General features: G+C 33.1%; 1 protein-coding gene across 6 annotated transcripts; it reads left to right on the top strand.

Annotated features, from left to right (window-relative positions):
- The first annotated feature begins 4546 nt into the window (after positions 1 to 4546).
- LOC147411499 (putative UDP-3-O-acylglucosamine N-acyltransferase 2, mitochondrial) lies at positions 4547 to 11018 on the top strand. 6 transcript variants are annotated; one of them, XM_086449242.1, is made up of 10 exons: positions 4558 to 4849; positions 5093 to 5306; positions 5525 to 5601; positions 7474 to 7523; positions 9005 to 9069; positions 9229 to 9280; positions 9357 to 9427; positions 9712 to 9778; positions 10026 to 10097; positions 10463 to 11018. In XM_086449242.1, the coding sequence occupies exons 1-10, from the start codon at positions 4678 to 4680 to the stop codon at positions 10529 to 10531; spliced, it is 909 nt and encodes a 302-aa protein (XP_086305368.1). In that variant the 5' UTR covers positions 4558 to 4677; the 3' UTR covers positions 10532 to 11018. The 6 variants fall into 6 exon arrangements, 5 of the variants coding, with proteins under 5 accessions (XP_086305392.1, XP_086305404.1, XP_086305377.1 ...); XM_086449259.1 differs by having other exon boundaries at positions 4583 to 4849; positions 5166 to 5306; XR_015180268.1 differs by lacking the exon at positions 9357 to 9427 and having other exon boundaries at positions 4557 to 4849.
- Positions 11019 to 13340: the final 2322 nt, after the last annotated feature.

Below are 13340 nucleotides of genomic sequence, written 5' to 3'. Positions count from 1 at the left end.
GATTTCCTCTACAACATTATGAACTTGATTCATCTTTAGAGTAGGGAATCACATAGCAAAACCATCCAACGTAGCTTAAACCAAGGACCAAAGAATCATGTATAATACCATGCATGTGCCAACTAGCTTAATTGGTAAAGCCATTGAGTGATAATGCTAGAGACCTAGATGTAAATCCAATCACCATTGAGTTACTAAACTCATTAAAAACATGTTTATCGATAAAATTAAGTCATGTATAATAACTAATTTAGGTGCACAAATCATTCAAAGTGTGACTTCTTAGGGGTCACAAATTCTTTAATGGGTGGACATTGGAGGGACTCGATGAGATCCATTTCCTTTTGAGAATACTAATAAGAAAAGGAAAATTACTTAATGTTCCCTATTGCTAATTTTTCTTTCTGATTAGTCGTTAACTTTTAGGGGTGAGCTAAATAGTCCACCCTCTTTTCTAATTAGTCCTTGAACCCAACTCTAGACATTTCTCACGTTTGAAATGTCAAAATTGTCCTAACCATTCAAACTCACCATTTTCATAAATAATAAAAATAAATAAATAGATTTTCAGCATCCCCATCGACTTTTGGAGACTTCATTCCAATGAAAAATGATTTGACAAGGAAAAAAAAGTCATTTCAAAAAAATTTCCAAGCATTTTGAATATGTATTTAAAAAACTAGGGTTCTTCAATTCTTTTTTGTTTCATTTTTGGATGAAAATTGATCAATGATGGTTCTTCTAATTTGAAATCCTCTACAAAAGTCGTTATTTCAAGTTTTAAGTTGATCTTTCCATATATTTTAGTTGGAAAAACGAAAGCAGGTGAATTTTACATTGTCGAGGTTACCAATTTTTATTTTTGAGTTCAATATTTTTATTGTCGAGTTTAAGCCTTTTTTATTTTTTATTTGTTGAACTCATCAATAATTATTATCGACTTCACCAATTTTAATTGTTGTTGAGTTCGACAATTAAAAAAAAAATATTGAACTCAACAATAAAAATGTTGAACTCAAAAATAAAAATTGTCGACCACGATGCTGTAAAACCCACCCGCTTGTAATTTTTTGAGTTTTTTTAACTAAAATAAATGGAAAGCTCAACGTAAAACTTGATATAACGATTTTTGTAGATAATTTAAAACTAAAATAACCATCCTTGAATGATTTTCATTCAAAAAATGAAGCAAGAAAATTGATAAATCCTAATGTTTTTACACACACATATTCAAAATGCTAAAAAAAAAAAAAAAAAAAAACTTATTCTTCCTTTTTCAAATTCTTTTCAGCAAAATTTAATCGGGATGTCGAAAATTCAATTTTTTTGGACGAAAATGATGAGTTTGAATGGTTATGAAAATTTTAACATTTCAATCATGAGAAATCTCTAGAGTGAGGTTCAAGACCGATAAGAAAAGGGAAATTTACTAAATGGACTACTTAACTAACCCCCAAAAGCTTGGGATTAAATAGAAAGAAAAATTTCTACTAGGGACCATTATGTAATTTTTCCTACAAAACATTAATTTAAAGTTTGATGCCCGCACCCACAGGTCACGTGGTACACTATTTGCAATTAATATGTTGTCCAGTTGAAGTTTGATAAAAAAAAGAAGTCAATTTCAATGAGTAAAAATTATGTGATGGAAAATGCTTGATGCCCATGAATTCGGATCACCAATTTCGTTGATTTTGATGTACAACATCCAACATCTAGAAATAAACAACTCATCTATCATTGGATAAGTAGGTCACACTAATAACACTCATAAATCAACACTTTTTAAAATGTTTTAATCAACATGGTCTATAATTACCACTCAATACCAAAGATTTTAGAATTTTTTAATATAAATGTATAAGCAATATTTTCTCGCAGCCACCCTCGAAGGCACTCCCACACTCACCCGATGCATGTAATGTGTGGGTGTTGAACGTGTCTTGGGGAGGGACCCATATGCCTTGGCTTCAGTCCTGGTTCATTCGGTCCCCTTAATGGGACGTAAGTACGAACACTCTACTTTTAGAAAATTCAAAAATTCAAAAATACAAATCACTAAGATGATTTCTTTGCCCATAAAGAAAATATTATTTGAAAAATGTTACATCTTAAAAGAAGAATAAGAGATGGACTCATACATATTTCATAAATAAATAAATAAATAAATAAATAATGAGAAGGGTAGAAATAAAAACTTCATGAAGTAGTTTTTACCGAAGGATTAAAATAAATAAAAACTTCCGAGAAAAAGATTAAGAGATTAAAATATTTGATATTCATTTATTCTTATTTAATATTAATTATTAATATATTAAGTTTAAATTTCATTGTCAAGGAAAAGGTTTCATACCAACATTTCTATGTAGGTTTACCGAACAATTAATTAGTTGGGTAGCCCACTCTCCAAGAAAACGGTTGCTTGCATCTGATCATATTTATTTCAGATGCACACGGAATTGGCTTCGCCCCGGGTCCCCCAAATTGACAGAAGATAGCCCAGAAATAATACAAGTATGCCATTGAGGACTCTTAACAAATGCAGTTTTGAAGTGCTTTCCGCGTATGTGACGATTCACATGTGTCAAGCTATCATCACGTAAGCAGTACTTGATAGCGTTCTATGAAACAAAACAGAGTAGAGCGGACAATATCGATCGGGCTGTTGTAGTCCAAATCTGATCAAATTCGCATTAGATCAAATCTGATTTGATCCACATATTTATAATTCACATATAATTTCTTACATTTTATCCACTTGAGGAATGGTTGATCAAGAACCAAAACAACAAATCTAATCGGACCCTTATTTGATTGCAAGAGACATCCAAAGTTATTCGATTTGATTTTGGACTTTTATCCAATCCATTGACGGACCTAAATAAGGTAGGCTTTTGGAGAATTGATGGTCACTCAAATACTTTAAGAAAGAAAATGCTAGAGTGACTTCCTACAACACTGTGGCAGTGTTGACGTGGAGGAGTGCTCAAAATCATAGATGCTTTCCTTGAGCGACGAGTGAAAAGTGTCAATGATCTGAGCAAACCTTACCTCCACGTCAGTGCAATATCGAACATAATGTCTTGTATAGTTACTCTAGCATTGCTCCTTTAACAAATGTTTGCACACACTCTAGGATGTTCAGTACTTTTCAAAAAAATAAATTATTTGAGTGTTCTTGAATGGTATTACGATCCCACCATTGAGATGTTTACACATCTGAGGATGTTTGCATCAGAATTTATTCGATCGTACCAAAACCAGTTAATAAGTAGTGGGGGATGGAATGTGCATAATATAAATATTGATGAAGGTCTCTCCAGTTTCTCATTTTTTATATAAAAAAAAAAAAAAATCTTATCCATGGGTTTTCCATTTAAATAACCTTTTGATCTCATACCGATCTTTGGAATGCGTGGAACAAAGAAGAAAAATACTTTTTGTACTAAGTAAAAAAAAAAAAAATTCTTAAATACATCACCATTTAGTATAAAAAATATTATCGAATTCCACATGGATAAAGAGCAAACAAGTTGAAGTACTCTCAATAAAATAAAAGTTATTTCTATCTTTTAATTTTGAATTTAAATCTGGGAATTAAGTAGCCCTCTATTTTCAAAAGAGTCGCCCTTATTAAAATCAAGTTAGAAAAAAATTATTTATTATTTATTAATTATTATTTTGAAATTTGAGTTTTACCATGAAATCTAGAGGATTGCAGTGTTTAATTGTCACATCATGTAGGCCCAATTACCTTAGTAAGATTTGAAATCTTACTAAATTAGTTAGGTTAGTCTGGCTATTTATTATTTTATAGGAAAAATTACTTAAAGGCTCGAGTGGAGGGATTTCTTTTTAAATGATTCTTGAATTTTGGGTGATAGCTTGATAATTCATTTATTAAATTTTATATTTCTTAATAATCCCTCGTTACTGTCGAGGTCATCAACATTGTAATTGCCTAGCATATAATTTTGTATTTATAGTCAAACTCACCATTTTTTATTGTTGAATTTGATATATATGTTTTTTAAATGTTGAGTTCGACAAAAAAAATTGGTAAATTTGACGATGGTAAAATTCATTTGTTTTTATTTTTCAAATTTTTTCAATCAAAATGCATGAAAAGTTCGACGAAAAACTTGATATAACGACTTGTCTAGATGATTTCAAATCAAAAAAACTATCTATGCTTTATTTTCATTAAGAAATAAAGAAAAAATAATCTTTTTTTTTTTACATATATTTTCAAAATACTTGAAAAAAAAGTTATTGAGAACAGCTTTTCTTTCATTTTCAAATCCTTGGCGTTCTTGTAACGGAGTCTCCGAAATGGGGATATTGAAAATCTAATTTTTTTTATATAAAAACGATGGGTTGGAACGGTTAGGACGGATTCAACATTTCATTCGTGAGAAATGCGGAGTGAGGTTGATTTAGGGACTAATGACCTATTAAGAGAAGCCCCAAATTTAGGGATTAATTAGAAAGAAATCCCTCCGCCAGGTCATTTAAGTAATTTTCCCTATTTTCTATAAATGGTGCGCGAGGTAGCAAAAATGCAATTTCTTTTTCTCACGATCTGAGTTCTAGGGTTTCTTTCAATTTCATCCAGAATTCAAATTTTAATTTTTCAGAACTTTATTTAGCTTATCTTAGGATTAGTTATTGGTAGTTATGATGGTTACTGTAAGAAAAGTATCCCTTAGGTGCGCATCAACTCGACTCCAATCAAGAATCGAAGAGCCATGGATTACTTCCTGGGGATCTCACTTGTGTGTCAATCCCAAGAAATTCTCAGACCTCTCATTCGATCAAATTGGATCAAATACTACCGTTATCGATGCTGGTATGTTTGCTGAAAACCTCTCATCACTACAATTAAGTTGAATCAACATTGATATGGTATAATTTCCAGTTGATTAAAAAAAGTTATAGTTCTTTGTGTGATTGGTTAGATATCTTTATCAATGTGTTTAGATTTTAGAATTACAATCTAAAAATTATATATATTTTTTAAGAATTTTATATCACATTTTTATTTTTTTGTAAACTAAATTAAATGGAACCTACATATGCTTGAAATTACAAGATCGGAGAATGGCGCGGATTCCAGATTATCCTGAGTTTGACAAGTGGCATAATGGGGGTGGCTTTTTCCACAGGTCGGCCCACATTGATCCGACTACACGCATTGAAATTGGTGCTATAGTTCATTCAGAATCCATACTTGGTCCAAATGTTCATATTGGATCAGGAGCTGTAGTGGGACCCGCGGTTACAATTGGGCAATCGACGAAAATTGGGTATGGTTTCTTGTTTATGCTGCTTCAAATTTTCTCTGTAAATACATTATACAGTGGTTCTGACTTCAATAATGGCTTCAAATTATCCAATTCGGAACTCTCATGTCTTCATTTATGCCTTTTTTTTTGCACACAAAACCAAATTCTACTTATCTCATTATGTTCCATTTATACTTTATATTGGTTTTGTTTAACTTAAGCTATTGAATTTTCTCTAGGTATAATGCTGCACTTAGTAATTGTTCTATAGGTTATTCTTGCGTCATCCACAACGGAGCATGCATCGGCCAAGATGGTAAGGCTTGATATTTCTTTTGGCTAGAAATATATACTGTGTTGGGGTTTGCAATAAGATTTTACATTCTTTGTTTCTGTCAACTATAACCTTGTATTAATCTTAGACACACTTATGTGATTTTATTGTTTAGAATAAGCACATGCAGGTAGACATGGAAATAATAAAGAAATCTGTTCTACAAAGTGCTGAGGTTGGCAAAAAACATAAGAATATGGAGGGCTTAGACCCATAGCTCAGATGGTTTGACAAATTGCAAAACAACTTTGAGGTTGTGGGTTCAAGTCCAGCTTGCCCATCAGAAAAAATAAAAGTGCGAGGTTGGCAAAAGACATAGCAATATGGAAGGCTTAGACCCATAGCTAAGATGGTTTAACGACATTGCAAAACAACTTTGAGGCCGTGGGTTCAAGTCTAGCTTGCCCATAAAAAAAAAGTGTGAGGTTGGCATGGAATGTTATGATTCTGAAACTATGTTGTAAAGTAGTTTTTTTCCGTGGACACGTTTTAAAGTATCATACTGTTTCAAGATCTATCGGTCAATACTATTTTATGAACATTTCAATATGAAGCATGTCTGGAATCTAAGTTTCGATAAAAGTTTCTGCTAGTGCTGATTTTTCTCGAAATGTTAAGTATTTTCCAAATCAGAAATCAAGAAGAGAGGACAAGTTAGAAACATCGATTAACTTGTGTTTACAGATTAATAGATGTGCATTGGCATGAAAAACTGGGATATATTTGGTTAAAAATAGTTTGAAGTGTCATTTTATATCCTCAAGCATGTTTTCTTTTTAATATTTATCTCCTAAATTCTGGTTTTTATGAATCTTTTGTGATGTTTCATTCCCTTTCAGTGTATGTTTGGGTTTTGCCTTGACCTAAAAGTTCCTCGGAAACGAAATTTTAAACCTTGGCCATAGATCCATTCATGTTTCTACTGTTAGTTAATGCTGCTACTCCTACTTTCTGCCGTATATAGTCTAAATGATTATTGCATCATGTATCATACCTAAATCTCCTCATTATTAATCCTCTAATATATTACTTGTTTCCCTTCCGCCCTTAGAGTTTCTTCTCCTAATTAGGTTTCTACCTTTCTTGTCTCTATTTAACATCCATTTTTACCTTAAATTATTGCAATGCCACGTTTCATTCTTGTAGCCAGGAGAGCATCAAACTTTGTAAGATCCCATCTCTACTCCCTCCTTAATTATTTATACCTCCAAGCTTACATAATGATGTGAAGCGATGGCTGATTACCTAAATATGTATTCATTATTCCATTGTTAGAACATTCTGGAGTTAATTCTTGATCTCTCTCAAAGTAGAGTTGGTGATGCCTGTTATCACATGGAAGGCTTTTGATTACCACGGGGTTTAGTAGGATTTTCAGTGTGTATATTCTTCTGCAAATAGACATGAGGAACAGTTAAGCTACAGATCATCTCTTAGGATGTAGGGATTTTTGTCCTATAGAACCTCTTCTCCCTAAATTTTCCATAATAGTTGCACCAAGCCTCTAACTGCAACATCAATGACTTTATATGTTCATCTGATACCAACTCATTTGTTATTTCATCCATGGTAGGATTTAGACTTCTTCTAATTAGGTATTATTTTCTTCTGCAATTACATTTATTTTTATTAGTCCTATATAGTTTTGGTTTTTAGTTTGTATACCAATCCTTTGCCGTTGAACTTTTCAGAGGGGTATAAAAATCACTTTCCATGAACTAATCCATGTAATGTCAATCTTAGAAATTATCTTTTGCAGTTGAAGTTGCATTAGTTTCCGTCGAAAATATAACGTTTTTATTAGACTGCGTATTTTATTTTCTAAAATCAAGATGTCAATCGGCTTCCTGACAGGATTTGGGTTTTTCGTGGACGAGCAAGGAAACATGTCGAAGAAGCCTCAGGTTGGTGATGTTTTGATTAGTTCTTTCATCTAACTCAATTTTGTTTCTTTATTTCATTGCTGTTTTCTTGAAACCATTCCATTATGAATACGAAATTCTTAGGAAAGACCAAAGTCAATATTTTATAATGGAATTGCATTATGTTGAAAATGGTCAAACTAAATATGTAAAAAAATCACCTAGTTGTACAGGGAAGATATGCCAGAGCAGAAACCTTTGAAAATCTCAATACACAGAACTCTTGGAATGATTGGGTATTGACTGAGGTTCCCATTCACTTAACAAGGACCGCTACTTGCAAAAAGCAAAATGACAAACCACATGAAAGATGAAGACATAATAATCTAGCTTAAAAAAAATATGAAAAATAGTGGAGATGTGTATTTGCATCTGAAACTACCACCACCACCACCACAACACACACACACAAAATCGAAAAACAAAAAACAAAAAAACAAAAACAAAACAAAACCAAATATGCCAAAACACTTCCAAAGTTTCCTATATTTATATATATATATATATATATATATAGGGTCAGGTTCAAGGGCCATATGAGAAAACTTTCGTTTTTCAAAATAAGGGTTAGAGGTTTTGGATTGAGCTGATTTTTTGCAAGGATGGTCACTATGATGAGAAGATCATCCTCACAAAAAATCAGCTCAATCAGAAACTTCTAAATCTATCAAAAGTGATTTACAAATTAGTGATAAAAATTGGTAAAAAATCGACGGTCCACATTCTAAATCACTTTTAATGGGGTTAGAAGTTTCAGATTGGGCTGATTTTTTTTTTTTTTTGATGATCTTCCCATCATAGAGATCATCCTCACAAAAAATCAGCTCAATCCAAAATTTATAACCCATATTTTAAAATTTTATTTACCGTCGAAAGTTTTCTTATATGTTTTCTCATATGGCCCTTGAACCTGACCCATATATATATATATATATATATATTATATATATATATATATATATATAGGGTCAGGTTCAAGGGCCATATGAGAAAACTTTCGTTTTTCAAAATAAGGGTTAGAGGTTTTGGATTGAGCTGATTTTTTGCAAGGATGGTCACTATGATGAGAAGATCATCCTCACAAAAAATCAGCTCAATCAGAAACTTCTAAATCCATCAAAAGTGATTTACAAATTAGTGATAAAAATTGGTAAAAAATCGACGGTCCACATTCTAAATCACTTTTAATGGGGTTAGAAGTTTCAGATTGGGCTGATTTTTTTTTTTTTTGGATGATCTTCCCATCATAGAGATCATCCTCACAAAAAATCAGCTCAATCCAAAATTTATAACCCATATTTTAAAATTTTATTTACCGTCGAAAGTTTTCTTATATGTTTTCTCATATGGCCCTTGAACCTGACCCATATATATATATATATATATATTATATATATATATATATATATATATATTTGTAAGTGATGGGGTTTCCTTTTTTATGTTTGTGGTTTTTGTTACAGATGCTGTATGCAAGGGTTGGGAACCATGTGGAAATAGGCGCTAATACGTGCATTGACAGAGGCAGGTAAGACACATGTTGCCTTTGAATATTTTAAATAATGTTGTCAGAACAAGTTTCTCTTAATATTTGACATCTCTTAAAAGTCCAAGAGTGAGTGAGAATCACAGTAGGGAGCATAGGGTGTCTTGGATTGATCATCTAACCAAGCTTTTGGTTGTGCAGTTGGAGAGATACAACTATAGGGGACTTTTCCAAGATAGACAATTTGGTTCAGGTAGGTTGCTTTCATCTTACCGCATTATTTATTTTGTATTGGGATTTATAATTAGTACGACCTCTTCAACTTACAGATAGGTCACAATGTTGTCATCGGAAAGTGCTGCATTCTTTGTGGACAAGTTGGTATTGCTGGTTCAGTGATGTATGTGATTTCTAGCTATTTCTGATTTTTTGAGTGGAAAATGTTGATGGGGTTGAGTTTAGGTCAAGAAGATAAGGGATAGCTCTTATTTATATTAGAATAAATTAAGGGTGACAGAAATACACCTATACAATGAACCCATAATAATTGTGAACAGACTATTCTACCCTTGCAACATTTTGAAAATCTATTGAGTGCCTTTGAGTTACTTTAAGAACTTGTTGATGCTTTCAAAGATATAAATTTTGTGTCCCAATATCATTATTTTTTCTTTGGCTTTCTAGGATGGGAGACTATGTTACGTTGGGAGGCAAGGTAGCCATACGAGATCATGTTTCCGTTGCATCAAAGGTACTTCGATGACCAGTCCAGACCAATATAAACTAGTTTCTGTACCTCCTCAATAGTGATGCTCAACTGTGTGTAGCTTGTTTAACCTATCATATTAACTTCAAATTCAGGCTTTTAATATGAGCCCTGCAATCATGGTGACATAGTTCAATTTCAGATTTTTTATTACCTTCTGCTTGCTTTGTGAACTTGGAGCATTCTTTCAGTAATAAAATATCTTATTTTATTTGGGGGGGTGGGGTTATAGGTCCGCCTTGCTGCTAATAGCTGTGTCACGAAAGACATCAAAGAGCCAGGAGACTATGGTGGCTTTCCTGCTGTAAGGATATTATTCTCTTTGTTTTATGAATAATGCTGAAGTGAACTCAAGATTTTTCCTCATAACCGCACATCCTGACGTGAAAGTGTGTAGGAACCATAGATCCTTTTCATAGAGATACGAGTCAAAAAGGATCTATGGCTACTACACACTTCCACATCAGGATGTGCGATGTGAGGTACAATCTTGAGGTCACTCCAGCATGACCCTTGTTTTCTGTCTCTAATCTAATTGTATCAAAAACTGATTGATACATGTATAGGTATTTTCTTTTCTTTTTCTTTTTCTTTTTTGTAAATATAATGTACAAATATTTCCAGCCTAACAGAAAAATGCCCAAAATTTTCCATTTGTGGGCCATGCAGGTCCCAATCCATGAATGGCGCAGACAGCTTGCCACCCAGCGCAGGGATTTTAAGAAAGGGACTTCTTAGAGTTGAATGCGAAAACAAGGAGGTTGGTTCAGTTCTGATGGTGTGGGTCTATCGATATCTAGGAGAAGTTGCAAGCATAACATCTAGCCTCACTTCATGTTTGTATTTGTGCTTGTGGGGCACATTTGCTGGATGACACAACCGTACTGTCATTCTCAATGTGATCTGTCACTAAAATCGGGTTGCAGTCTATCAACTTCGCCCACTTGGTCCTTCCAATATTTAAACTATTGTTTGGTAAAATCATAGAAGTGTCTTTGACGTTCTCGAGAAGTTGAAAGTGGCCAGAAGGGAAAAGCGAGAAGCGGCGCAGATCCAATTTTAATTTTTTAGATGATAATGCCCCTAGTTAATTTTGTAGAGCTGATGTTATCAGGGATTAGAAGTCAAGATATGAAAAACTTATTTTCAGAATCACTTTTCACAAATGATTCATGTTCAAGCACTGAGATCAATGATTTATGATTGTTGATTTTGACAATTGTAACAGGTTTCTTGAGCTTTGTTTTGCCCCATAGATAATCTAAATCTCTGGAATTATGTATCATTTAGCCCTAGTGTCATTAGGAGAGGCTAGGGATTCTTGAGAAAATTTTGTCTACAAAAATTATATTAATTCCTAAAGATAATATCTGATCTCATATCTCAATCCACGGATAACACCAAACATTCAATTGAGATAGAAAGACACGAGTGGTAAGGATTTCAAGACTGACTCTGCTATTAACAAAAAGTAATGCTAAGTTGATGAACTAATGGCATGCCTCGTGAACAATATAAACAATGTTCGCCGCTTAATCAGTCAATCTAAAATTTTCCAATACATGTGGTGTTATGTAATGGATTCATGACGTTAGCACACTTTTTTTTTAACAGCAAATCTCTCTTCTTCAACTAATGCTGTGTTTGGATCGAGAGAAGTGGAGAGAATAGAAGAGGAGAAACTCAATTTCTCTCCGTCACGTTCGGATTGACAGGAGAGAACTTGGGATAACTTTAGCATTTTAAAATATCTTAAAAGAGATCTAGGGGCAGAGTTGGACTTATAAAATATTTTAAAAGGATTTCTCTTCATTTCTCTCTTCTCGCCACTTTTGGAGAGAAAGAAAACTCACATTCTTTTCTCTTCTCCTCCCGACTTAACAATTCAAACGGGAGAAATAGAGAGGAACTCATTCATTTTTTCTTCTCTTCACTTCTCTCCATTTCTCTCAATCCAAACATAGCATAAAGGTAGAGATATCTCTTAGTTTATTGGACACTAATTTACTAGAATAAAAATTAATTTCGGTTAGTACAATAACTTTTACTCATAACACACCAGCCTTTTTCAAATTAAATGGCATTATATTATAACGTAGATGGTCGTTTCTCATGTTTTAAACACAAAAAATTAATTTTCTACTCCATTGCATCGAATCATGTTTTTGAATATCGCAAAGTGATCATATCAAAAAGTTTTCTCTTATTCACTATGAGCAAGAGAGAGCAAGGGGCATCAAGGGCAAAAACGACATCATATTATCAAAAGTCTTTGCTCTATTAGGTTTTTCTAAGAAATTTTTAGATATCTTCTATTAACATGTCAATTTTTACTTGTGACACACCAAACTAGCATAAACAAACATCTAATTTTCATAGTATTGATGTGTTATAAGTACAAGTTGGTGTGAAAAAAAAAAAAAAAAACCTCTCTTTAGTCTCTTTAATATCATTTGGTGTGGGTGTAATATATATAATTTTATTAATTGATCATTGATGTATTCCCAATAAAAATTTGATGGTCAATAGAAATTCACAAAACATAATTTCTCCTAGGCTCAAAATCCAAATTTATTACTACTATAAAAACATATTGGATTTACCCCAACATCTTGAGCAAGTAAATCTAAAACTATATCACAACTAATTGACAAGGATACAAATATATACTACTAGAACCTAAAAAAGGAGACCCAATAAAACTCTACGGAGCGGGTGGGGCAGGTGAATCAGTAATGATGCAGCAACAGCGAGTGCCAATGCTGTTGGATTTCGGATCCGGGTCAGGGACACAAACTGCTGCATAAGTATTGTAACCATTCGACACACATGTTGTGTGACAATCATAGTTATTCAAGCACGCTCCAAAATATTGGCAATCTGCTGCCATTCCATTCTCACCTGCAAAATTAAGCAAATCAAACCTTTATAATTTGTTTTGTTTATTTTTGTTTTTTTAAATTCTTATAATAGAATCAGCCAATCAGGATCAGGTAAGATGTCCCATTCCTATATGATAAGAATGATGTCTGTGTGGCACATTTTGGCTAATCAATTCATTTCCAACAAGACATGCAGTCCGCGGTATTTAAATGCCAACCAAAACGTGCAGCATAGACATCATATGTTGCTATAGAAATGGGACATCGTTCTAGATCAAGAACTTAATTTCTTGACAAAAGAGTGAACGCAAGAGGCTCTGCATCAAATGACGGGTTGTAAAAGTTGGTGTGGCAATAGATTTTTTTTCCCCTCGTATTATATCCTATCTATGTCAAACTGCATGTTTGATAGAGAGCTTCAAACGTCATTTGAGGTTGAAAAGTCAAAGAGAGAAGAAGATAGTAATTAAGAAGCATTATTATTACCGAAAGAGAAGAGGAAGAAGAGGAGAACGAGAAGAGTGATTGTTGTTTGCTTGGACGCCATAGAAGAAGAAAAAAACTACACTAATGCAGAACTCCCGAAGCTTCGATAAGTAAGAAAATTCACCAAATTACATGGTTTTATAGTAATTTAGGCAAAGATTAGTCATATAAATCTTTCA

The sequence above is a fragment of the Akebia trifoliata genome, chromosome 1 (genome assembly GCF_017979445.1).
Source record: "Akebia trifoliata isolate Shusen 1 chromosome 1, ASM1797944v1, whole genome shotgun sequence".
Classification (NCBI taxonomy): Eukaryota; Viridiplantae; Streptophyta; class Magnoliopsida; order Ranunculales; family Lardizabalaceae; genus Akebia; species Akebia trifoliata.
The sequence above is the reverse complement of the archived record's forward strand: the minus strand, read 5'-3'. Positions and strand labels throughout refer to the sequence as shown.